The sequence below is a fragment of the Somniosus microcephalus genome, chromosome 22, assembly GCF_052327205.1.
Source record: "Somniosus microcephalus isolate GS21.2 chromosome 22, FLI_Smic_1.0, whole genome shotgun sequence".
NCBI classification, from domain to species: domain Eukaryota; kingdom Metazoa; phylum Chordata; class Chondrichthyes; order Squaliformes; family Somniosidae; genus Somniosus; species Somniosus microcephalus.
This window is the reverse complement of record NC_141008.1, coordinates 72,831,551-72,858,042: the sequence shown is the minus strand read 5'-3', so window position 1 is coordinate 72,858,042 and position 26,492 is coordinate 72,831,551. Positions and strand designations below refer to the sequence as shown.

Here is a 26,492-nt window from a genome sequence, read left to right as displayed (position 1 = left end):
CAAAATTGGACTAATGACTACAGGAGAATACAAATATTAAGAAGCTAAAAGTACCTGTTTAGAAGGCAGCAGCATGTACATCAGGATGTTTAGGTGGGAATCCTGCAAGTCTTGTGGCCAACAACACAGCTGGTGATGCTCTCGGCAATAAAATGATCGCGCTGGAGGTCTGAACGCACAGCCTTGATGAAACGCCTCAAAACTATCTTGACGCTTTCTAGTTCCTACGTTATGACATATAATAACAAACTTATAATAATTGAACAAAACCTTTGGAGTACCTCAATGTGCATCTTACCATTCAGAAGGTTTCATGCACCTTTTTATATTAGCAATTCAAATAACCAACAGGATTCTCGTCAGTCATTCCAGTCATAATATTAATGTGGTAAGACAGGGATTATCATTAACTCTAACGAGAGAAGCTTGATGTCCTTGTCTAACATTGAGAATATGTGAATGAGATTTAACAGCAAGAAGAATGATCGAACAATTATTATAAACTTGATATATTATGGAATTTTAAATGTCAACATCAAATTCCATTCATATAGAATAATATTTGAGATATCCCTTTCCATTAGCCTATATTAAAATCCATCCAACATTAAAATTATATTAGCTCTTGTAGTGTTTTCACTATTGACCATCTTTCAATATTAAAATGACAGTTTAGGATAGCCAGATAATTTATCAAATACTTACCACAAATATCGCACTACTACATGCCATGATTTTTTTTAATGAATCCATTGAAAGAACCGCAAGACATTTTTATATATTTTTTATTTAATTTTAAAAGGCACAATTTATCATCCTTGGCATTATATAGAAAATTAAATATATATCATTTTTACGAGTACTATAATTTCTTCCTAATCATCCTTTTAAAACTGCAATTGAATGAAATATCTGTAGTCTGTTTAATAAAATTGATCAATTTATAATATTTATACCTCAGCTTCTTTATTAACTCCTGCTGCAACTAGACTTTAATTAAAGATTGGAGGGCTATGAATCCGTAGGAGGGGATGGTGATATAAACCCGTCCACAACATTCAGACACCGAGTCTGCCAAAATTTGTAGAGTCAAGAGGAGGCCCCTTAATTTGTCTATCACTGGCTGGTGACCATGCCACTAGGGCATATCTAGTGGACCTACCTGCCAAAGAGACCATAAGTTGCCACACAACGTTGGTCAATAGGGCAGAGATTATCCCCCACTCACCAAAAAAAGAATTATATATTGCCTACAGCAGCCCTCTTTATAAGGGGGCCACATTTTAATAATAAAAAACAACTTGCCTGTTCTTTGAGACCCCAGACCACAATCCTAACCTAGACGCCTTGGGAAGACCCACATTCCCTTTGGTGGCCTTATACACCAGGTCTCACCAGATACACCGCCACCAATGAAACACTGGATTCCACTGAGGGCCCGGGATGTGGGAGCTCCCAACATTGGGAGTCCCCCACTACCAGCCCCATCCCCTCCTGTGCTGATGGTCTGGTATGGAGTGGGCAGAGGTTCTATCCCTTACAAGGCCCCATGGAAATCTAGATGTTAGGCTGGACCTCGGTATATCTCAGCTCCCGTCTAATTTCTGTCCCTTCCGGTGCACTCCTTCCAGAATTATGGCAGAAGTTCACTGGAAGTCCTGTGGATTTTCAGCATCTGAATCATCAAGCATAATATTTATTGGCCTAGAAATTCATTATAGCCACTTTTGGGGCGGTAAAGTCGGGCGGCCGCTAAAGTTTGCGCCCGGCGCAAATTCGAGGCCACTTCCCCGATATTCATTAGCTTCGCCCTAAGAGTTTGCTCGAGCGCTAAAACTGGCGATGCACGGCTCTCTTTAGGCGCTAAGCCGGCGGCCCGGGCGCTAACACCGGAAGGTGGGCGCAGGGCAGGTGCGGCGAGCTGCTGATTGACGGCAGACACTCTGGCTCTGGTGAGCTCTTAAAGGGGGAGGGTGGATTTGTTTTTTTGAAAGGCCGAGACTGCTGTATTTGTGTTGTTGGGGAGGGCTTCTCTCCATCAGTTTGTTATGTGGTACCGGTACTACTACTACTACTACTACTACTACTACTCCTCCTCCTCCTCCTCCTCCTCTTCCTCTTCCTCTTCCTCTTCCTCTATCATCATCATCATCATCATCATCCATCTTTGTCTCTCACAAAGTGTTGCAAAACGGCTGCCTTTTCTACTGCAGGAGTGCCCTTTAATTTGCGCTCCCTGCGGCCCGCCTCGGCTGTGTACCGTTCCACTTCACAGTTGTTAGGGCCGCCCGGCGCACAATGGGGCGGCGCGAGTGAAGTTCCGGTTCCGGGCGCACAAAGGGCGTTGCACGACGAAATGACGTCATGATCTGCGCGCGCAGCAGGGCGCGCTAAGACTTTGCGCCGGCGCTAAATGTCTACTGAAGTTGGGGCGAGGCGCAGATCGCGCTGCGCCCAGGCGCTAAGTGCCTAGCGCTCGAGATCTACTCCTCCTAAGGCGCTAACGGCTGGCGCGCCCAACTGAATTTCTAGGCCATTGTGTTTACCTTTGAGATCCTATTATTTTCGCACAGAAAGTTTTAATGCATCATCATAGTATATAAAATAATATCTTACAGTATTTAGTTCTCAATAGATATCTGACATCTATTGGAGTGTCTATATTGAAGATGCTGAGCAATGAAAACATGATCACATTAATTGAGAAAATGGGAAAAGAGGACAATCTTAAAAGTGATGCACCCACTAGTTAGAGGCTGTTACTTTGGGGGAGATTTTCAAACTTCGTCTAATACGGTTAGTGTCTAACCATCCCACCAATTCCTGTTCAAAGCCTCCCAATTAGGCTTCTGTCCTGCTCACAGTGGACTGGTCAAAATCAACAATGACATTCTGTGTGACTGCAACCGCAAATATCTATCCATCATTATCCTCCCTGACCTCTCCATTGCTTTCAACATCATCACCTTGTCCATCCTCCTTGAACATTCCTCCTCCACTGTCAACCTCTGTGGCACTGTTCTCTCCTAGTTCCATTCTTAGCTACCACATTGTTGACATTACATCACGTCAAATGCTTTCTCCTCCCATGCCTGCGCAGTCACGTGTGATGCACCATAGACCTCCATCTATGTCCTCTCCTTCATCATGTACAAGTCACCCCGGCTGCATGGGGTCATTTATGTCGACAACACTCAGCTCTACCTCACTGCCTCCTTCATTGACCACCTGTCCGACATTAAGACTTGAATGAACCATAATTTCCTCCAGTTTCATATTGGAAAACCCAAACCAACTTCTTTGGCTCCCGCAAACATCTGTTCCCCTCTAGCCTCAATTCCTTCAACTTACTAAGCTCAACTACAAAGCACGACCTGTTTCAACCATTACGCCCTGCCTTCTGCTGTTGAAATCCTAATCCATAACTTTGTGTAGAATTTCATAGCATTTTACAGCAGAGAAACAGGCCGTTCTGCCCAACAGGTCTATGCCAGTGTTTATGCTCCACATAAGTCTTTCACACCTCAACGCTCAATTTCTCTAATGATCTTCTTGCTGGTCTTCCCACATCCACCCTCCATAAAATGCAAGCCTCACCTTCATGAGGATCTCTGCATCCATCAGCCCAGTCCTTGCTGGATTCCGCTAGCTTTCCGCACCCTCGGAGAAACAACTTGTAGATCCTCATCCTCGCCTTAAAATCATTCCTTGGCCTTGCTCCACCTCTGTCTCTGTAGCTTCCCCAGCCCTATTTGTTGGCCAGCATCCTCAACTCTTTCACCTGCGACCTCTTTGGCATCCCCCATTCCACTACTCTCAGTGATAGAACGTTCTTCTATCTTGGCTTTATGTGCTCTTCCTCAATGTCTCTGCCTTGCTACTCTCTCCTCACCTTTAAGAACCTTCCTACAATCTACCTCTTAAACCATAAGTTCGGCCACTTCCACTAAACCTTCTGTTACTATTGGTTGACATCTGTTCTCAGTTCTGTGTAGTGCAGTGGAACAACTTTACTATGTTAAAGGCACTAAATGCAAGTTGGTGTTGTTGTAATACTTCTAGTCTTAGTTTGTATAATCTTTTGACAGTACTGTTGATTGCCTTAATCTTGCCTTCGGTGTTTGACTATTATGAATTTTTTATTTTTACAATATTGCAGTTCTGCTATATATAGCCTGATGCTGACCTCGTTTTCTTTATTTGTGCTTTTGCTGGGCGCATTGCAATATATAGCTAATTAAATCAAAATTATAAAAATTAGAAGTTTCAATAAAATCTATAATTTATGAGGAAATTAAAATAAACCAGTTTTAATTTAAAATGTTTCCTATAAGATGAAGGCATTGGGTTTTAATAAATATACATTTTTTTTTAAATACAGAATTCACTCCAGTGCGTTAAATGATGAGTCGGATTTACAAAGGACAAGTAGCACCAATTTTTTAGATGGGAACCCAGGTCGATTTGATTTTGACGTCTCTGACTTCTTCCTCTTTGGTTCCCCATTGGCCTTGGTTCTGGCCATGAGGTGGACAGTACTTCCCTCAGTAGATGGTAAGACCTTACAGATCCTGTAGTCTATAGCAAGACAGCCATTAAAATATAGCCCAAAGGAGGGTGCAGGGAAACATATACAAACTGCAAATTGCACTGGAATCAGTGATTGCTCAGCACGCACGCTGTGTAGTTTGGAGCACAGTCATTGTTTTTATTCAAATAATTCCTAAATTAATTATTTGGAGTTGTACTGGATTTATCTTGATAGTTTACAGTGGGTTTTTTTTTCAGTGTAATGATTAATTTTGCATAATTGTATCCATTTATCTGGTAATTATGCAAAAATAAATCATGTTGCTGGAAACAGTGTCCAAATAAGTATTCATTTTCTTTTAGGAATTGGCGCATATAAATGTTTGCCATGGGATATTAACTCCAAAACGCATGTCTGTGGATTAAAAGCTTCGGTATCTTACTCTGCAGATGCAGACACAGTTAGTTTCGGGTAGCACAGAATCTCTGCAGAGGGGCATTCAATTCTCGACCAGAAACAGGGATTTTGAATCCCAGTTCTGACTATTTGAGTTATCAGGTTGGATTGGTTTGCAAGTTCCTAGCTGGTATTTCAGTGTAGCACTGCATGGTAACGCTCCATCTTGGGAAGATGGAGGAATGCCAACAGGAACAGTTCCCCCCCCCCTCCCACCTCACACCCGGCCCATTCCATTGTAGGGATTTTGCTGTTCCTTCAGGTACCAGAGTTTGCAGAAACAAAACGAGACCAAAAGAGACTATTTTTAAAAAGATCTAGCTCAATGTTTCCCCTTCCCAGCACAATAAACAAACAATGTTATTTTTTTTACTGTACATCCTGCTTTAGTATACACTGTTCAACAACCAATGGAATACAAGATTATAAAGCTACATTTTCTGGGTTCCCACCAATGTCAAGGCACCTCACCTGGCACCAATACATGTCGGAAAATCACGAGCGATCGTTTTCCAATACACGCTCATGGTGAGCAAAGTATCTCATTGCCGGCGGGACTCACAGTGAACTTTTTTTCCCACTACATTTCAAAGCAGCAGTTGCTCTGTATATTGATGAACTCTCCAGCGAGTCAGTATTGAAAGAACGGTGCATGGCAAAAAAAGAACAGTATTTGTTTTTGATCAGGGTGCCTGGGGGACGTAATGAGATTGACCTGTTGTAGTTGCACAGCCTTGCATTAATGTGCAGCCCTGCCCACGACTCCCTGCTCCTTTGTCTAATTCACTTTTCTTCATTTTCATTTTCCATTTTCAGTTGTCACACTCCATTTCTTTGACTGCAACCATGCGATTTACGTTAAAATTATTCCCATTTTTGTTTTATTCCTGAGCGAAAAATTGCCACCCTCAAAATTGCCACCCTCAATACGTGTTCCCAGGCAGCGTTTGAAAGGTCCATTGGCACTGAAGAGATTGATCAGTTTTGCCTGCTGCTGTTCCCTCACACCTCTCTCTCTTTTCTCTACCAGTGGCTCAGCTGCGACCTGCTTGCACCCAGGTGTACAGCCTCTTCCACTCGGCCGACCCCTCTGCTTCTCGCCTGGAACCGCTGCTGGAGAAAAAGTTCCACCTCTTGGCTCCATTCTCTGTTCCAAGGTACCAGCGATACCCTTTGGGAGATGGGAATTCTGCCCTTCTAGGTATGTTGTTCTTCGTGATATCATGGGGATAGTGGGAAATAATTTGGAATCGGATTCTTGCAATCCCACGAGCAGTTGGAGGGTTTTTAAATAGTTTAATGAGCTTTCTTAATGTACTTAGAAACCGAGTGTTAGGTACCTCGGTTGTTTAGAGTGTGTTTCAACTTACAATACTCAGTAACAGAAAAATTGATTCTTAATATTGTTGCAAGATGAAACATACTCAGTACACTTTTGTTGATCTGAATCTCTCCGACCTAAATATTTTTAATGTGCAAAGGTCCTAGACACACTTGTCAGACTTCAGCTTTAACCAGGGTCTAAAAACCAGCAGTTAAGTGTCAGCTTGGCTCAGTTTTAAGCATTCTCATCTTGGAGTCAGAAAGTTGTGGGTTTAAGCTCCTCTCCAGGAACTTTGAGTGCAGTACTGAGGGAGTGCTTGAAGGGATAATTACTAGTCCAAGCCCTTTTCGGGCTACCTCAGATCAGGCATATTCCCCAGATGTTCACCTTCAACTAAAGTTAAAGATAGCCAAATTCTATAAGATGCTTAAATGGGTCTAAAGTTCCAGACTATCTCTCCCTAAAGGAAAGGAACGACATGAAGATGTTACCGTCCTTCGTTTAGCACTTTTAATAAGTTTAACTAGACTGTAATCTTCCGGATATTATGAGGGTCCAGAAACCCCCCCAGAATTCTGCAACTCCTTACAAAAGAGTGTACAGAATTTGAGTTCGCGAGTTTGATACAGAAATACTACTACTTGAGACAATTCTAAAAATATATAGATTTATTTAAAAGCTGACATACAGTTAACAGCTTTTGAGTCAATTGCAACATTAACAGTTCAAAAACAAATAGCTTACATTTTTTATCCTCAGAGATCCTTATTCTCAAATCTTAACTTCGTACATTTTTACATTTCTTATTATTCTAATGCAGGATATCCACCAAAATCAAATACCTTGATTACCCGAGACTCAGAGTTGTAGGCTTACAGAGTGGTTCTGAAGCCGAGAATTGCTTGCCCCTTCCCAGTGACTTCTGTCTATCTGAAAAAGCTCTATTTTTATACCTTTTTTTAGTGGTTTATCCTTTGAAGTTTTCTGCTGATGTCAGCTAATTATCTCTAGACTTTTTTTTCTATTCTTACTGTCAATTTAGCCGTTGCGTGCATAATTATGTCTCTACCTTTAGGTGTTCCAAAAACTTATCATATAAAATGGCTACAACAGATTTATCTTTTTGATGTCATTCTTATCAAAGGTCTTCCATTCAATTCTTAATATTGGCTTAACTGGTTATTAGCAGACGTTGTGACTCCGTGGTATTCCAAATTCAATACAAAAACTATGTGATTGCTTGGTACATCTATTGAAGTCATATCTTCAAAGTGTTCTGTAGGTATTATATTTACAACATGTAAATTAAAGACACTTCAACTAGGGTGTTTGTTTTCCAAGCCATCTTAGTTGGTTATATTATAATTGTGTTTCCTGTTTCATTTGATGTTACTTTTACAAAGGCACATGGTTTTTTAATATTCTGTGTTCCTCTTCGAAGTGTCAGTTTTTAACACTTTACTTGGGTCATTCCATTGTGTTTCTCCCAAACTCCAGACCTTCTGGAAGCGCCAAATTGCTATTTCAATAGGGCCATTGTTTTAGTATTTTTAATCAATTCCCATTTCAAAAGCTTGTGTGGTAACACTTCATCTTATCTCAGAAGCCTGTTTGCACAGCTTGTGTTGTTGAGACTTTAGATTTTTAAACCCAGTATATCATGTATTAATAAAATCAGAATTCTGTTCATATGATGGTGTATTTTTCTGAAATATGGCTTATTCCTTCACATGCTGCACTGTCAGAGGTGCCGTCTTACAGATGAGATGCTAAACTGAGGCTCTGCCTGTAAGTTTAGGTGGACATGAAAACTCCCACAGCTCTGAAAAGGAGCAAGACGTCATACTCTTGTCCAAGACGTCATACTTTTGTCCAAGACATCATACTGGTGTCCGAGACATTATATCGGTGTCCAAGATATCATACTGGTGTCCAAGATATCATACTGGTGTCCAAGTTATCATACTGGTGTCAAACATATCATACCGGTGTCCGAGACATTATATCGGTGTCCAAGATATCATACTGGTGTCCAAGATATCATACTGGTGTCCAAGTTATCATACTGGTGTCAAAGATATCATACCGGTGTCCAAGACATCATACCGGCATCCGAGACATCATACCGGCGTCCGAGACATCATACCGGCGTCCGAGACATCTTACCGGTGTCCGAGACATCATACTGGTGTCCTGGCCAGTATTCTTCCCTCAACCAACAACTTCTTATTGCTGTTTGCACAAGATGGCTGCAATATGTGACAACAGAATCTGCATTTCAAAGCAGGCTGTTTATGAGAGCTACAGGCCCTGATATTTGCAGGGGTGGGGTTTTGGATCCGGCTGGGGAGGTTGTTGTGGCCGGGAAACCCAGAAGTGCAAGTTTTCCCAAACACCGTGGAGTTTTAACTCCAGGGCCTGTGTGCTTTTCCCCCAAAGTTCCCCACCCAAAAGCCAGCCTGATTAACACCGGGTTGGGGTGGGTTTAGTGTGGTTGTGGGGACTGATGATTGCGGGGGGGGTGGTGGTGGGGCTGAAGATCATGGGGTGGGTGGAGCGATGCAGGGGTTGGGGGGGCTGTGATCGTGGGGGAAAAGCTGATAGATTTCGGGGGAAGAGATGGGGGAGTCGGTGATTGCAGGGGGTGATTTGAGGGTAGGTCGTGGAGGGGGGCACTGAGTCAGACAGGTCGTGCGGGGGTTGCGGGGGCAGTTTACAGGGTAGCTTGTTGGAGGGCGAAGAGACTGCTGCTCCTCCTGGCCCACAAGCAGTGCTGTAAAGGCACTTACCTTATGGATCCGGCCCCTCTGGCCTCCTTTCACCTGCTGAGTTTCGCGAAGCCAGGGAAACCCAGCCCACAGTAGTAAAAAATAGAAGCCTTGTTAAAATGGAGGCAGACACCCTCTTTAAAAGGTTTTACCCACTGACCCACCTCCTGAGAGCGGATTGGTCGCCCGCCCCTCATCCCGCCTCCGCTAAAACCAGAAGTGGGCAGGTTTGAGGTGGGTTGGGGTCCTGTTTAACATTTCTAATACTTGTACTTTCCACTGACCCAAACCCACCCATTTTTGGGAGTTAAACTTATCCCACAAATTCTTTCTTTCTAGTAGAATAGCCATCACTTTCAAATTACAATGGTACAATACATAATGGAGGGTTGTGCCTAATCACGTCCCAAAGTGCTTTCCAACCAATGCATTACTTTTTGAAGTGCAGTCACTGTTGTTACATAAGCAAACTTGATAGTCAATTTTCGCAGTGTCACAAACAGCAAACGTACGGCTGGATATGCCGGGGGCGATCCAGCTGAAACGGGCGTGAAATCGGCAGACGTGCCCCCGCCCAAGGCCCTCATTGGAAGGAGGCCTTGACCATTTTCAGGTTTGGGCCTCACTTAAATGCTGCGGCACCAGACGGGCGCCCCGCTGGAAACTCACCGGTTGTGGGAGGGTGGAAAGTGGCTGGATTCTCATGCTGAGCCAGCTGGCAGGTCAGAGCTGGTGGTGGGGTGGGGTGTGGGGGCGGGGGAGGGGGGGGCCGCGGAAGAGGAGGTCAATCATGGGGGAATCTTCTATGAGCTGCCAACACTCCTGCTCCTCCTAGCCGCACAAAAATAAAAATAATAATATTCTATGGCGTTTTATTTGAGTTGCCTCCAGCGTCCCTTTAAGGACCACTGGTTAGGCTGCTCAAACCCTGGTACAAATGGGCGAAGCATGCGTGGCATGAAAGTTGCATCAGGCAGGCTTTGGGCTTCAGAGGGGCAGCTGAACTGTCCCTGCCCCTCTCCCCCCAATTTTCAATTGTGGGCCGTCTGTTTATCATACAATGGGCGCTGGTAGTTGATAGTCGTCCCCACATTTGTTTATGGTGGTTGAAGAAAGTGGCTTCCTAAGGGCCCAGAAATTTGGCTTTCCCCAGGTGAGTGCGCACGGGGTACTTACCCGTAGGCCGAATGGAAGTGCCGGTTTTCTGCATGCACTGCGCATGCGCGGGAAACCGGCACTTCCGATCCTCTGAACAAAGGGGTTCAGAGGTCGAACGCGCGCGCAGGAGAGGTTGCGCGTGCGCATCAAACTTACGTTTTTTTTGCAGGTTTTCACGCGAGGTTAAGCCTGCAGGATTTACACATTTAAAAAGCAGGCGTAAGGCCTGCTTTTTACAAGGTAAGTGGTCAATTAATTAAAATTAAAACATTTTTTCCACAGGTTTATTATTTTTAAATACTTTAAAGCAAGGTAAGTTTATTTTTAGCCCCATTAGAATATAAAATTATTTTTTTCAAAAATTAAAATTATTGTTTAAAATAGTTATTTAATGTAATTTATAGTTTATTTAAAAAGTGTGAATTAAAAAAAAAAATTATTTGAAGGTTTACTGCTATTTTGGGGCCCATAGTATTTATAAGTTTTGACAGGTCTTTCTGTCAATCTTATGAATGGGCTTTTCCCTCCTCCGATTGGCTGCACATGGCCCACGTGATCCCAGGGGACGCATCGCACTAACTACGCCCCTGGGACATGCAAGCACAGCACGCCGGCAGCTGGGCCAGGCCCCGGAGCAGAATTGCATGGGGCCCTACAACTCAACTGCTGGCGTGCAAGGTAAGTGCAGTTCGGGGGCTTACACCCGCGGGAAGCCCCCGACCCGAATTTCTGGGCCAATATATTTCTTATTGGCTGTCTTATCCTGCTTGAATTTTGTGTACCTGAAGGTTTGGAAAGGGGTGTTGATGGCACCGTCGCCTTATTGGCAGTTAACATCTAAATCAGAAGACGAACATCTGTTTGTATCAGCTGCTTGACAGATATGCAAATTGATAGTAATGTGGATGTAACCTTTATATGTGCCCCCCGAGGCTCCCCCCGAGGCTCCCCCGAGGCTCCCCCCGAGGCTCCCCCCGAGGCTCCCCCGAGGCTCCATGATACACAGCTATATGGCTCACTAACACATTTTGCTAATGGGGAGCTTTTGGAGGCGGGACTCCCACTTAATGGGTTTTAGTCCCGCCTCCATCGACTTCTGGCCAACCCAAGCTATTTTCCCTTGATTGATCTTGTTAAGCCCGCCCAGCGGGTTTAGCCGGCCAATTAAGGGGAAGCCGGTGACAGAGAAGGTCAGCGTATGATGTTTCATCTGTCAAAGATTTTTGACAGATGAATTGTCATCGTTTGACAGCTGTGTGAAACTGACACGGACATTCTCTCTGGTTTGATGAGTCCTTGTATTCAAGGCTCACCAAACCTATCCGCTGAGCAGAAATCAGATGGTTGTTGTATCGGAGAATGCAGCAGCCATTCTGTCATCTCTGCCGGTGAGATGCCGGAGTCTCCGGTTCCCCAACTGTTGAAGCCTGCAGGAAGAAACAAAGGTAAGTAAACATTTTCTATCACTTTGCACTCACCTCACATACTTACCTCTCCACACTTGCACCCATCACTTACCTTCACAGCGCACTTTTTGCACCCCGCAGACCCACTGTTCGCCTCGGTGACCCTGGCGGGGTTTCCCGACGTTGGGAAGCCTGCACTTGCAGGGGTAAAATGAGGATAATCGTCTTAACTGCCTGTTAACTACCTGTTAACAGGCAGTTAAGTGACTATAATCCACTTCCCGCCTCGAGGAGGCGGCTCCCAGCGCGGGTCAGGTACCCGCTGTGATGAAATATTCCATTCATCACTCATCAGTATTTCTCTGCCTGTGACTGTGGTTGGTTTCAGTTTCATTTCCATTGTATTGTACTGTGTGTAGGGCTCCGCCCATACCTGGCTCCTATGTAAGCTGGCCCAGCCTGCAGCACATCCAGTACGGCAGACCTCTGGATGGAAGATACATTCTCCTCTGTGTGTTACCTTCTAAGTCAATAAAACCCGCCTCCTGGGAAGATGGCACGGCGGCGGGCTGGGGGCAGGATGGGTACCCGCCCCCTGATTCTGCCATTTTCTCAGCAGTCCCGCCTCCAAACCCGCCTCCCCAGGGCTGGGAAAATTCCCTTCAAAGGTTTGGACGCCCCTGATCTAGGATACTTAGCAACCATGAGGCTTTCATTCCTGGTGACTGGCTAGATTTGAACCACGATGCTACCCTGAAAGGAAAATGCAGCTCATTTAAAGATAGTGCGACCGGACTATTTTGTATGGAAAGGACATTTCTCGGTGTGTGACAAAATGCCCAAAGTTCTTTACCGGCTGACTTAACGCTGAGGTCTCGTTAGAATGTCGGACATGAGTCTTAATGCCTTTCTGGCAATTTCTATTTGTCTTTTCAAATGTCACATGCCATTATTTTAATGATATATATATACAGGTGGCTGGTAATGTGTTATAAGGTTGTAACCCTAGTGAGGGGTTCATCCTTTGCCTGCTGCCGTGAGTAACTTGTTTTGACAATGCTCAACTAAAATATTGCTTTTTGCTTCAGTACCACAGTACATTAGTTGAAACCTTCAAAATTAAATGACTGGACTGTGGAACACATCGTTGGCTGGAGCAGCCTGTGGGCTAAAGGTTAAAATAAGGTCACGGCCTTCAGGAGTAAAATTCTGAAGGTTTTGATTGCCATCCAGTCTTGTGTCACAGCTTGCTAATATATTCCAAGACAGCAGTGACTTTATATCGTGGAATCTTACAGCACAGAAGGAGGCCATTCAGCCCACTGTATTGGCCCTTTGGAAGAGCTCTCCAATTGGTACAGCTCCCCAGAGTCAGGGTCATTTAAATATTGTCGGTGGCCTCCCAACAGGATAAAATCCATAAGTCTTCCTCATTTTCATATTAAGACACACTGGGCTAGAAGTTCATCTCGGGCAGAGGCACAAAATGGATGGCATCGGGTCGTCCACCCGTTATCTACGCAGCACCTGATATTCAGTTCCATTACACCGGGTATTATAATTGAATGGAGCGGTTGTGTCTGCTACACATTGTGGATTATATTATTCGAGGCTGCTTGAGTGTCAGACAGCATTAGTTTGATTTTTATTTTTGTAATACTTCAGGCCGGAACTTCCTCAATCCGGCTTTTACGTCACAATTTACGCTGGCTTCTGCGCTGATTTTGACAATGGCAACTTATTGTTGCTGAGAATCTCATCAGCATATTCCCGAACATACGCCATCCACCTTCTTTTGAGGTAGGACATTTCGGACTGAGATGAGGAGAAATGTCTTCACTCAGAGGGTGGTGAACCTGCGGAATTCTCTACCACAGAAGGCTGTGGAGGCCAAGTCACTGAATATATTTAAGAAGGAGATAGATAGATTTCTAGACACAAAAGGCATCAAGGGGTATGGGGAGAGAGCGGGAATATGGTATTGAGATAGAGGATCAGTTGAGATAGAGGATCAGCCATGATCTCATTGAATGGCGGAGCAGGCTCGAAGGGCCGAATGGCCGACTCCTGCTCCTATTGTTCTATGTCTCTTTAAGCGCTCCTTTATCTTATTGATCTTATAAAAATTAAAGTTTGAAGCCATCATGTTTAAGAAATGCAATTGTGAAAGCTTTGCTCTTTTTAATGTAATGGATTCTGATGCCATAAGAAAGCATTTAAAGATACGGAGAGCAGAATTTTTTTTTATATCGCTTACAAACAATTGCTATAAAACACCAGAAATGGTGACTTTGGGCCCTACTGTATCTAAAATTGTGGCTGTCAATTAACGCCCATTCAGAACTCCTGTTCTCGGGTCTTTTGCCTGGGGGCGGGGCTATATTAATGAGCTAAGTGGCGTTTCAGCTGACGTAACTTGGGAGTGGTGCAAACAATGGGGGAAATTCACGTGTAGCAATGTTTTGGAGTAAATCAGTTACGCACAAATTTCCTCAAACAAAATGGAACAACCATTGTGGTTATGCTGAAAATTTCCAGGCCTTCATGTCTGGAGGGTAAGATGTTGCACAAAATGAATTTGTACAGTTGATCGCAAAGCTATCATAGTTGTCAGAAAGACTGAAATAATTGTTAGCAAAACATTTAAATGTAAAATCAAAGTAAATCACATTAAAACTGGTAGGAGTGACAAATTGTGATTTTATAGTGTGCACCAGATATAGGCTGACATTGCGTCTCCTACTGTTTTGTCCGTGTTTGACTCAGCATTAAATTTTGTATATGAATGCTGTAAAATTTTGTGCCAATCCTAATAGGGGAGGCAGTACCTGAACACAGGATAAGGTGTGTTTGTGAAAGACAGATTAGTGCCAGCTTCCCATATTGGCATTAAATAGCATACTGCTCCATTGAAATACTATACGAGTACCCTGTAGTGTGTAGTTACTATATGATATGATAGATACAAGTGTCAGATTTTATATGGTGTGCTCTATACAGGTGAGCTTCAATAAAACGTTACATAGGATTACATAAGATATACAGCACAGAAACAGGCCATTTGGCCCAACCAGTCCATGCCGGTGTTTATGCTCCACTCGAGCCTCCTCCCGTCTTTCCTCATCTAACTCTATCAGCGTAACCCTCTATTCCCTTCTCCCTCAGGTGTTTGTCCAGCCTCCCCTTAAATACATCTATACTATTCGCTTCAACCACTCCCTGTGGTAGCGAGTTCCACATTCTCACCACTCTCTGGGTAAAGAAGTTTTACCCAAACGTTACTCAGCAGTGCTATCAGTAAAATAATAGAGAATCCTGAAACCACTCAGCAGCAGAAGCAGCATTGATGGAGGAAGAGACAAGTTGACATTTTGGGCTCTTGTCCGAACCCCAGACATCAACTTGCCTCTTCTCTCCACAGATGCAACCTGACCTATTGAGTGTTTCCAACATTCTCTGTTTTTGAGCTTTCCAGCGTCTGCAGTATTTTGCTATTTTGTTTGTACAGTGAAATCAGTGCCGTGCATTAGCTGAAAGAGGAATGATTCCTATTTCTTAAGAGCACACTGAGTGCAGTGGGACTATATACTATTCTACAGTAGGTAGAAACTATACCTCACTCGTATAGTATGCCAATGGAGATTGCAATGGAGTTCATGAGCTAGAAGACTACCCGTTTACGTCTGGGATCTGAATCTAAGGCAGACTAATGACTAACATGGCAGCTGTCGATCATTCTGCCATTTACACTTCTCTAGAGCCATCTTTTGTTTCTTAACTTGTCCCATTACCATCTCCTTTTGCCTTGCACCATCTCTTAATCTCTCTTAATGTCTCTTAATCTCTCCTGCCTTCCATCCTATCACAGACCTTCTGTTGAATCCGTGATTCTTAAAGTATGATGTTTTCCAATAACTACACGGATGCTGTAACTTAACAATCAACAGGTGTTTACTGGAGGAGGGTAGTCTAAAGACTAACAGTACAGAGGCATGCTCAAGGCTTATATACAGGTGTGGTTACTGCCGGTACTACAGTATACAGGAGCTGTAAAAGTAGTTCTCTCTTAAAGGTACATACACTACACCTTCCCATTTGTTCTTTCCTCCCCTCCCTCCTTCCCTGCCCCTACACTTGCTTAAAATCTGTTACATCTCCAACTTTTTCCAGTTCTGACGAAGGGTCATCGACCTGAAACGTTAACTCTGTTTCTCTCTCCACAGATGCTGCCTGACCTGCTGAGTATTTCCAGCATTTTCTGTTTTTATTGCAGACTAATGACTGTAAGCTTACTACTAGGAAGGAGCTTGGGACTGTCTCAGCCCAGTCCCTGCATTTTGAAAAAAGAAAAGCATATTACTGAAAATCTGAAATAAAAATAAAAGCACAGCCCGTCAATCAGCATGTAGGTTATTTTTCAGGTAGAAACCCTTCAGACTCCTGAAAAATAAAGCCAATCTTTTTCTCTTAAATGTGCTGACTAACCTGCTGTGCATTTCCAGGATTTTCTGTTTTTATTTCAACTCAGGTTTCTAGATGCTGTGAATGCACAGCATAAAGCTGCACACAACCCATAATTAATCATTTCAGTCAGAGTTGCAACAAGGGCGGCTGGTGTGGGAAATGGATAATTAATTCTGGTATAGTCGGCAGTGCGCTGCTAAAGTTGGGGTTAAGGTCTATTGTTGAGGCAGAGTAGAGGGAGCATTTTTCGTCTCATAATAAAGGTGGGAGTGATACATCTTGAAACCGAGTACCACAAAAGGAAAATGCTCATTCAAAAATAACAGCGCTGTCTCGCACCAGCAGTCACTGTTCTGTTGTTCTGGATTCAGAACAATGAAAGACGACCTTCTTTAAGTAAAAAAAAAAGGTGGAGCTTTGGAACTTTTTCTACATTGCATCACTTTCTCTATTCTGTTAAGTATCTTAAGCCCCCTCTGTGATGTCTCTTTTTGAGGTTGACAAGCCCCAAGTTGTATGGTATCTATTTCTACTCTTGCGGTTGACTGCCCGCGTCAATAATTAGGTTTGAAAGCTGTCAGTCTGCAGTTTTACTGTCCATGATTTCAATGCAAATCCATGTTCCTAATCAAAGGGATCTTTGCTTATTTTGGCACTGAGGTATGAGTGCATGTTTGATCTGTTTCGCTGGATTTTCTATTTATTGATTTTGCAGTCCTTCACCGCATTTGCAAGATGATTCAGGCAGGATTTCATTATAAAAATTTGTACCCTGGAGCCAGTTTCCCTGGTAACCATTTTAATCCAGCATCTTCCGACTAGAGAATCTTCTTCTGTGAAATAATGGAATTGCCTAACATATGGAATTCTAAGGAGATATTTTTTCAGCAAATTAGGTCTTGATTTACATTTATCAATTCTCCACTTGGAGGGAGAAAGGATCCAGTTTCAGCTGCCCCACCGTTTGGTAGTAACATTAATCATTTTTTCTATTAAGATCATGCTTCCCTTTGCAGCTTGCAGTATCATGACATTGCAACATCATTTTTCAGCTGTGCTCCATCATCGCCGCAGATTTATGCAGTTCAAGTGGAAATCTGATTAACTCATAATCTCTGTGCAGAGACAACAGAGTGTTAAGAGGAACGACCATTTAAATATGTGTTTAAATGTGCTTCAGTGTATTCGTTCAAGAGCACACACAGGAAAACACGTACATTAAAATAGCTCGTGACTACTAATTCCAATTAGTAACCTCATTCCCCATTGACACCAAATTCTTTTCACAAATACCTTTGGTTAAAATTGTTGATAAACATTTATAGAAGATGCTGTACACCTGATTGCCACAAAACCGTTTGAAAAGCAATATTTGCAGCACCATTTTATTTTTTCCACACATTCGCTGCCACCACAATTCACTTTGAACCAGATTTTTGAAAGGATAATATTCAGAATAAACATCTGAATAAACATAATCCATTGATAACTTTGTGGAAATTCCCAGAACTGCTACTTTCAAAGCACTTGCGGGCATTTTGAATCTGTGTGTTGCTAAGATATTGGATGCTAGGTCCTAATTGATTTTTTTTTTCTGTTTCGAACTTAAGGAAGTCTGCAAGTTGTCACCTTGAAAATGTAAATGTTTTAAAACATTTGGTATGGTGCGATGGGAAAGGCCAGTAGGTAACAGAAATGGAAGGAGGGGAATGATTTTTTAATGTTATTTTAAATACAATATGGATTTTTTTTTAAACTTGCAACATTTTCAACCGGGGAATCAGTACCTTGTGGAAATGCAGTTGTTTAAAGCGACCCTTGTAAGAAAAACGCTTGGTTTCGGTGTCCGATATGCCAAGGAGCCAGACGAATCCTTAACACCCTCGCCAGGAGCTGTCTGAGGTTTACCTCCCAGTGTAGGCTGAGGAGTGAGAGCTGCCTGAGTCGGCCCATCAGACTGTCTTTACACTAACTAGTTTGGATTAAATTCAGTTTTAGTTCAACCCTCAAAATTAAACAAAATTAGGGCTCATGGGATTGGGAGTAATATACTAGCATGGACTGAGGATTGGTTGACGGACAGAAAACAGAGAGTAGGAATAAACGGGTCATTTTCGGGTTGGCAGGCTGTAACTAGTGGGGTACCGCAAGGATCAGTGCTTGGGCCTCAGCTATTCACAATCTACATCAATGATTTGGATGAGGGGACCAAATGTAATATATTCAATTTTATTGTGATACAAAGCTGGGTGGGAATGTAAGTTGCGAGGAGGATGCAAAGAGGCTTCAAGGGGATATAGACAGGCTAAGTGAATGGGCAAGCACATGGCAAATGGAATATAATGTGGAGAAATTTGAAGTTATCCACTTTGGTAGGAAAAATAGAAAAGCAGAGTATTTTTTAAATGGTGGGAGATTGGGAAATGTTGGTGTTCAGAGGGACCTGGCTGTCCTTGTACACGAATCACTGAAAGTTAACATGCAGGTACAGCAAGCAATTAAGAAAGCAAATGATATGTTGGCCTTTATTACAAGAGGATTTGAGTATAAGAGTAAAGACGTCTTACTGCCAATATATAGGGCCCTGGTGAGACCACACCTGGAGTATTGTGTACAGTTTTGGTCTCCTTACCTAAGGAAGGATATACTTGCCATAGAGGGAGTGCAACGAAGGTTAACCGGACTGGTTCCTGGAATGGGGGGCTTGTCCTATGAGGAGAGATTGAGTAGACGAGGCCTATATTCTCTAGAGTTTAGAAGAATGAGAGGTGATCTCATTGAAACATACAACATTCTTACAGGGCTTGACAGGGTAGATGCAGGGTAGATGTCTCCCCTGGCTGGGGAGTCTAGAACCAGGGGTCACAGTCTCAGAATAAGGGGTCGGCCATTTAGGGCTGCGATGAGGAGAAATTTCTTCACTCAGAGGGTGGTGAATCTTTGGAATTCTCTGCCCCAGAGGGCTGTGGAGGCTCAGTTGTTGAGTAAATTCAAGACAGAGATCGCTAGATTTTTGGATATTAAGGGAATATGGGGATCGGGCAGGAAGGTGGAGCTGAGGTAGAAGATCAGCCATGATCTTATTGAAAGGCAGAGCAGGCTCGAGGGGCCGAATGACCTACTCCTGCTCCTAATTCTTATGTTTCTTATGTCCTTATGGTTAGGACACCTACAAGCTACTGAATGAATGAAGTAACCCCTTTCTTGCTGAATCAGCAAGACCCCAGACACCCGGTCATGCACTATAAGACTGTTTATTTGTTACAAATTCACAACTTAAGGTTACACTTGGGTACACGACAAAAACATCAAAAACAACAACAACCTGTATTTATATAGTGCCTTTAACGTAGTAAAATGTCCCAAGGTACTTCACAGAAGTGTTATAAAACAAAATTTGACATTGAGCCAGATAAGGATAAATTAGGGCAGGTGACCAAAAGCTTGGTCAAAGAGGTAGGTTTTAAGGAGCGTCTTAAAGGAGGAAAGAGAGGTAGAGAGGTTTAGGGAGGGAATTCCAAAAGTCAGGGCCTAGGCAGCTGAAAGCACGGCCACCAATGGTGGAGCAATTAAAATCGGGGATGCACAAAATGCCAGAATTAGAGGAGTTTACACGAATTAGAGAATTACATTAATAGATGTAGTCAGAGTTATCCTGCAGTCTGACTAGCAAACCATTAATGGACAGAGTTACATGACAAATAAGTAGCCAAAATTACGCAGGCAAATCAGTGTATGACATTCTGTGTGGTTAGACTTCCAGCTAAAACTCCTTTTGAGGCAATTTAAAAGTCATTTCCCCAACAAATCTTAAACACAACCTTCGGGCAACTTACAGGACATTGTTCAACACCCTGGTTCTCTTCACTTCACTCTCTGGGAAATGTGAGCCGTATTCACTCATTAAAACAGGAACAAAAAAATCAGTTGCTTTAAATTCAATTAATTAAACTACCATTGTGATGAGCTAGACTTTCTGCAGCTCACCAGAAGCTGTCAGCCCGATTGTGTACAACCTCGATATCATGCTTGATCGTGAACTAACCTTCCAGCCACAACCAGTCCATCACCAACACTGCCTTCTATTATCACTGCACTGCCTGACTCACTTCCATTACTGCTGAAACTCTCATTCCTGCAATTGTCCCCTCCAGGTTTGATTTTTCCCAATGCTCTCCACACCAGGTTCTCAAGCTCCACTCTACATAAACTCTCACTTATCTAGGATTCTGCTGCCCACATGCTATCTTGCACATAGTCCCAAAAACCTATCTTGCCTGATCTTTGGCTCCCAACCCTCAGTACCAACCCTCGACTTCAGGATCCTCACACTTGTCTATAAACTCCTTGTCTATAAGCTCCTTCCTAGCTCTGCCAGCTCCTCCAGCTCTGTGCTTCTGCTCATACCCTCTTATAATTCTGGCTTACTGTGCTTCCACGCTCCCTCCATTCTACCATCAGTGGTAGAGCTTTTAGGCAATCTTCTCTTTAAGCTGTGCAGCCGCACAGCTCTCTGGACCTCCCATGCAGCCGGCTCACCGGCTTTTCAACGTGAAAAAACCGTGCATATGTGGTATTTTGAATGGGCCGCGCACCCAAAAAGAACTAACGAGAACATTGCTTTCAGCTAATCTCACCCTCACTCTGGAACTTTCTCTCACAATCCCCTCTGCCTTGCCTGATCTCTCATCATTTTCAAAACCCTCTTTGACTCCAATTTCAACCAACTCACCTAATTTCCCTCCTCCTCCTGCTAGTGCCAGTGCTCGGGAACATTTTTCTGCATTGAAGACATTGGCCCAGAAATTCGGGTCGGGGGCTTCCCGCGGGTGCAAGCCCCCGACCTACACTTACCTAGCACGCCGGCAGTGGAGCTCTGGGCCTGCGTGGAATTCCTCTCTGGGGCCTGGTCCAGAGGCCGGCGCGCTGTGCTTGTGTGTCCCAGGGGCGTAGTTAGTACGATGCGTCCCCGGGGATCACGTGAGCCATGGGCAGCCAATCGGAGGAGGGAAAAGCCCATTCATAAGATTGACAGAAAGACCTGTCAAAACGTATGAATGCTGAGGGCCCAAAACAGTAGTTAACCTTCAAATAAAATTTTTAAAAACATCACACTTTTTAAATAAACTATAAATTACATTAAATAACTATTTTAAACAATAATTTAAATTTTTGAAAAAAATAATTTTATAAAAAAACGGGGCTAAAAATAAACTATCCTTGCTTTAAAGTATATAAAAATAATAAACCTGTGGAAAAAATGTTTTAATTTTAATTAATTGACCACTTACCTTTTAAAATGCAGTCCTTACGCCTGGTTTTTACATTTCTAAAATCTAAAGACTTACCCTCACGGAAAAACCTGTAAAAAAAACGTAAGTTCAAAGCGCACGCGCAGACTCCCGCGCGCACGCGTTCGACCTCCGAACCCCTTCGTTCAGAGGATCGGAAGTGCCGGTTTCCCGCGCATGCGTAGTGCATGCAAGAAACCGGCACTTCCATCGGGTCCACGCCTAAGTACCCCGTGCGTACTCACGCGTTGGGACCCGAATTTCTGGGCCATTTTATTTAAATGTAAGCAGTTGCTGTGTACTTGCTACGGTTCCTGAGATACAATGACTGTGTAAGTAAGTCTCTGAGCCTTGAGCTGTCCAGCTTTCCAGGTAGAAAGGCTTATGATGGAAAATCCTCAAACACCACAACCCATTTTCCTGATCAGATTCCAGTGGCTCCAGCTGTAAATGTGCATGTATGGACATAGGGTGAGGACTGAATATGACTTGTTTTTGATCTCTTTCTCATGGTGAAATAGACTGCCAACCTGTCCACTTTAACATCATGAATATTGTATCCCGCTCTAATCTTAGGGTTCAGACTACTAAGAACATAAGAAATAAGAGCAGGAGTAGGCCATACGGCCCCTCGAGCCTGCTCCGCCATTCAATAAGATCATGGCTGATCATCGACCTCAACTCCACTTTCCCGCTCGATCTCCATATCCCTTGATTCCCCTAGAGTCCAAAATTCTATCTATCTCAGCCTTGAATATACTCAAAGGGCTCGATTTTGCCAGGCCAGAGTGTAGTGTATGTAACCGTTCTACCTTTAAGAGAACTATTTTATGTAACCGTCCACCTTTAAGAGAACTATTTTAGGTGTGGCACTACTTTATCCTGGCTGCTGTATACTGTAATACCGACGGTGACCACACCGGTATATAAGTGCTGTGGCAGAATTTATTGGGCAGATTCGCCCTGACCTTCTAATAGTAAAGTCCTGTTTAAGTTACTCTTGTAGTCTGTGTATTACTTTGCTATACAACCCACAGACTTTACAGTGGCGACGAGTTCGATCGTACCCTGCGGCAACAATACTTCTGAAACAGTTAACGAGCGTCGAGAAGAGGCAACCGCCCTCGTCGTTTTGCTGAGAGAAAACTCGAGGCTGCAGAGCAAGAAGGAAGGAAGACTTCAAACAAGACGCCTTCCATCAGCAACAGGCACTGATTGTCCCTTCTGCCACGGTGGGGAGTGAGCCGATTAGCACGAGAAGCAAGTCGGCCACGGTGACTGTGAGTAAAGGGAAAATAGAAACAAATAAACGGAGGATAAGGGCGGTGCACTCGACCACGGTCGAGGGGGAAAGGAGCCGGACAGAAGTCGGGCCCAGAGGCGCTGAGACTGGGGCAGCGTGGAGCAGAAGCCGCGGTACAAGCGGGCTGGGGAGCGTCGTGAGACGACTAGACCGCGACGGCGAAAAAGGCCGGACAAATACCGCGACCACGAGGCGCTGCGACCGGGATCGTAAGGCGCGGGAAGATATAAACATAAATAAGCCATGGAGAACTCAGCCACAGCCGGGGAGGAAAGCACCGGACTGCGAGAAGCTGGGAGGCGCGATTGGGGTGAAAAAGGCCGGGCACCTACCGAGGCCACGAGGCGCTGAGGCAATAAATAAATAAATAAATAACCCGCGAAGAATCAGCCGCAGCCGGGGAGGAAAGGACCGGACTGTGGGAGGTCTGGGAGAGGCGTTTAAAGCCGCTGAGGGAGAGCCGCGCGAGCGGGAGAGACAGAGAGCCCGAGAGAGAGCGAGCGAGAGCCGAGCGAGCGGGAGAGACAGAGCCCGAGAGAGAGCGAGCGAGAGCCGCGCGAGCGGGAGAGACAGAGCCCGAGAGAGAGACCGAGCGAGGTTCCGGCCAGCGGCTTGCAGCAGCTGCCGTGAAGGACCAGGAGCTGGATCTGTCCGACGCCAACTGGTTGTCCCCAGCGCCGGTTGCCCCTGCTGAAAAGAAGAAGGGGGGGGGGGACAAGGAACGCGATCGGCTTTTCTAGCGCGCGCTTCAGAATAAACTGAAGCCGGCGCACAGGCTACAAACCCCGTAAACCAGCGGTCGTCGCCCGAGGGCAAAGCTTACCCCTCCCACCAGAGGAAGAAGTCAGGAGCGGGAAACCGCCATTTTGCCAGTAGGGGGGAAGAAGACAAGCGCGGGAAACCGCCATTTTGCCAGTAGGCGTGGAAGAAGACAAGCGCGGGAACCCGCCATTTTGGAAAAAAGAAAAAGTTAAAAAGTTAAAGAGAAATCCTGTTGTTTCGCAGAAAGATAGTGAGAGATAGTGAAGATGCCTAAGCATGGTAACATCAACAACTTCGATGCCGAGGTGGAAGATTGGGCCACGTACGTAGAACGTATCGAGATATATTGTGAGGCCAATAAAATAGAAGATGATGATAAAGCTATAACCTTGCTAAACTCGATGGGCGCGAAGACATACGGGTTATTGAAGCATCTTCTATCACCAGCTAAACCGGCGGATCAGACTTTTGATAATATTGTTGCTGTTCTGAAGGATCACTTGAACCCCACACCGCTGATGTTGGCGGAACGATTCAAATTTTATGCGAGAACGCAACGGAAAGAGGAAAGCAACGCGGAATACTTGGTCGAACTGCGTAGACTAGCGAAATACTGCCAGTTTGGAGGAAATCTGACAGAGGCATTGCGAGACAAGTTCGTGTGCGGGCTGTCGAAGGAAGGAACACAAAAGCGACTACTCGAAGAGAACGACCTTACACTTGAGAGGGCTGTCCTTATTGCAGCATCGCACGAAGCCGCAGCGAAAGGAACTGCGGAAATGCAGCTAAAGGCAGCGGTACTCAGTGTGGATCAAATTACTTTGGGTACAACGAAATGTTATCGTTGTGGGAAGACAACACACGACCAGAACCAATGCTGGTTTAAAAACCAGGAATGTAGAAAATGTGGCAAACTGGGTCACATAGCTAAAGTATGCCGGTCAGGAAAGAAGACCAACAACCAAAAAAAAGCCATCACAGGGAAAGTACAACAAAGTACACAAGGTGGCTGAGAAGAGTTCAGACGAACAGAATTCGGATTCAGACCCAAACGGCCAGGAACTGGGTAGTCTGAGAATTCACAATGTGAGTAAGAAAGCTGACCTACAAACTATCTGGGTCATGCTAAAAATAGCCGGAGTCCAAGTGAAAATGGAGTTGGACACTGGATCAGCCCTATCAGTCATAAATCGAAGGGATTACAACCGGCTATTCTCACATATACCCTTGAGAGATACCAAGTTCGTATTGCAGACATACATGGGGCATAAAGTATACCCCATGGGAAAGATAAGAGTCAAGGTGAGAGACAGGGGCAAAGAACACCCCGGAATGGACTTATACGTACTACCTGAGGGAGGACCACCACTTCTAGGACGGGAGTGGATCAAGAAAATAGACATGGAATGGCACTACCTCAAAGCAATAACGAGTGAGGACTCGGGGCAGACAATCAGCTCAGACTCTGAAACGGATGACGATAAGACCAGCCCAAGCATGAAAGACAAGTCTAAAATGAACTTGCTGACTAAGGTTGGTAGAACGAATGTGGGCATAAAGGCTTATGCTCCAGAGGAGAACAAAGTTTCAGAACAGAATTCCTCTGAACAACAACAACATAGCTTGACAGAGAATTCTGAGTCTGTTCAAGTTACAGACATATACATTACTGAGGAACACTGAGCTCGAACTCAAACTTATTTCAAATTACGACAGCAATTAGAGAAATTGAGTTGCCGTCTCGAACAAGAGATGAAAGCAATGAAAAAGTTCTATGACACCGAATGGGAGAATCTGGAAAGACAACAGAAGCAGCTGAGGGAGAAAAGGGAGCAGGAGCACACAAACCGTCTGCGAGAGGAGGCCAAACGAATCAAAGCTGATTCGGTTTCTGAAGGTGCGTGCTCTAATCTGGTGGAACAAGATGTGCAGCAACTGAAGGCGCTTGTTAGCAGGTTGCAGGCAGAAAAGGCTGAGTTGGTCGACATGACTTCCGAGCTCCTACTGAAGTTGGGTGCAGCATCACCGGACAATTCATTTGTGGGAATTCGAATGGTGGAGGCTGCGGATGATGGCAAAGTAGAAACAGCAAAGGAGCCCCAGGGCAAGTTTGTAAACAGCCCTGCAGCTAATGGGAAACGGATGATGGCTGAAGAGTTAACAGTCAGCCAACTTCTTCATATGCTGAGGGACAAGACCCCGAAATGGGAAAAACTTGAACACGAGCCTCAATCTTCAAAGAAAAGGGGTTCGGAACTCTCAAAAGTTATTGAAATAGCTGAGGTGGCAACACAGACTGAGAAGACTGCAGCGGAGCCGCTCTTGGATGCCGAAAGTACGCTGACTCACGCCAATGCAAAACAACAGAATACTGAAACAGCTACTTCAGTAGAGGGATTGAATAGTCCGATCAATCAATCTCCGAATGAAGTTGAAGTATTGAAATCACAAATGATGTCATTAGTAAAAGACTTGCAGGAAGCCCAGGAAAAGCGGGATGAAGCTGAACACATGAAGAAGTCTCTTCAGGAAAGATGTCAGGATTTGGAACAAAAGTTGGCTAACATCCAGCTGGGTAGGGAGGAAATAGAAGACCCTCCCGCTGGCTTAGCTCAGGACGACACCGAATATGACCATGGCCTGTTGAGTGACACCGAATATTACGAGGACCTGTTCTGCCCAGCTTGTGATGAAAACTCCCAAAGTGCAGAAACCTTGATGAATCACAAAAAGTCTAAGGAACATCGGGAGATGGTGGCGCTACTACGGGAGGAACTGTGCAGGCAGCTGGCAGCTGACAGTGGAGCCCAGAGAGTCTCCAAGAAGCAGAAAAGGAAAAGACGAAGCAGAAAATAATGACCATCTGAACCATTATCACCTCTACCAGACCACGCACGTGCTCCCTCCAAATGGAGCCAAATCAGTTGGAAGTAGAAAAACTTCCCAAGGAATCCAGTGGTTTTTAAAAGTCAGCAATGCTGGTTCAGAAGTGACGGAAGTTCAAGCTGTTAAGTTTAGGGAAGGACTAT

General features: G+C 44.3%; 1 protein-coding gene across 4 annotated transcripts in view; it reads left to right on the top strand.

The window, feature by feature from the left end:
- Window positions 1–26,492, top strand: part of LOC147102522 (membrane-associated phosphatidylinositol transfer protein 3-like) — a 495,678-nt gene that overhangs the window by 343,668 nt on the left and 125,518 nt on the right. For all 4 annotated transcript variants that reach the window (XM_085965038.1, XM_085965039.1, XM_085965037.1 and 1 more), the window contains 2 exons: window positions 4,382–4,554; window positions 6,018–6,188. In XM_085965038.1, coding sequence (XP_085821164.1) covers window positions 4,382–4,554; window positions 6,018–6,188 — 344 coding nt within the window. The remainder of the gene's footprint in view (window positions 1–4,381; window positions 4,555–6,017; window positions 6,189–26,492) is intronic.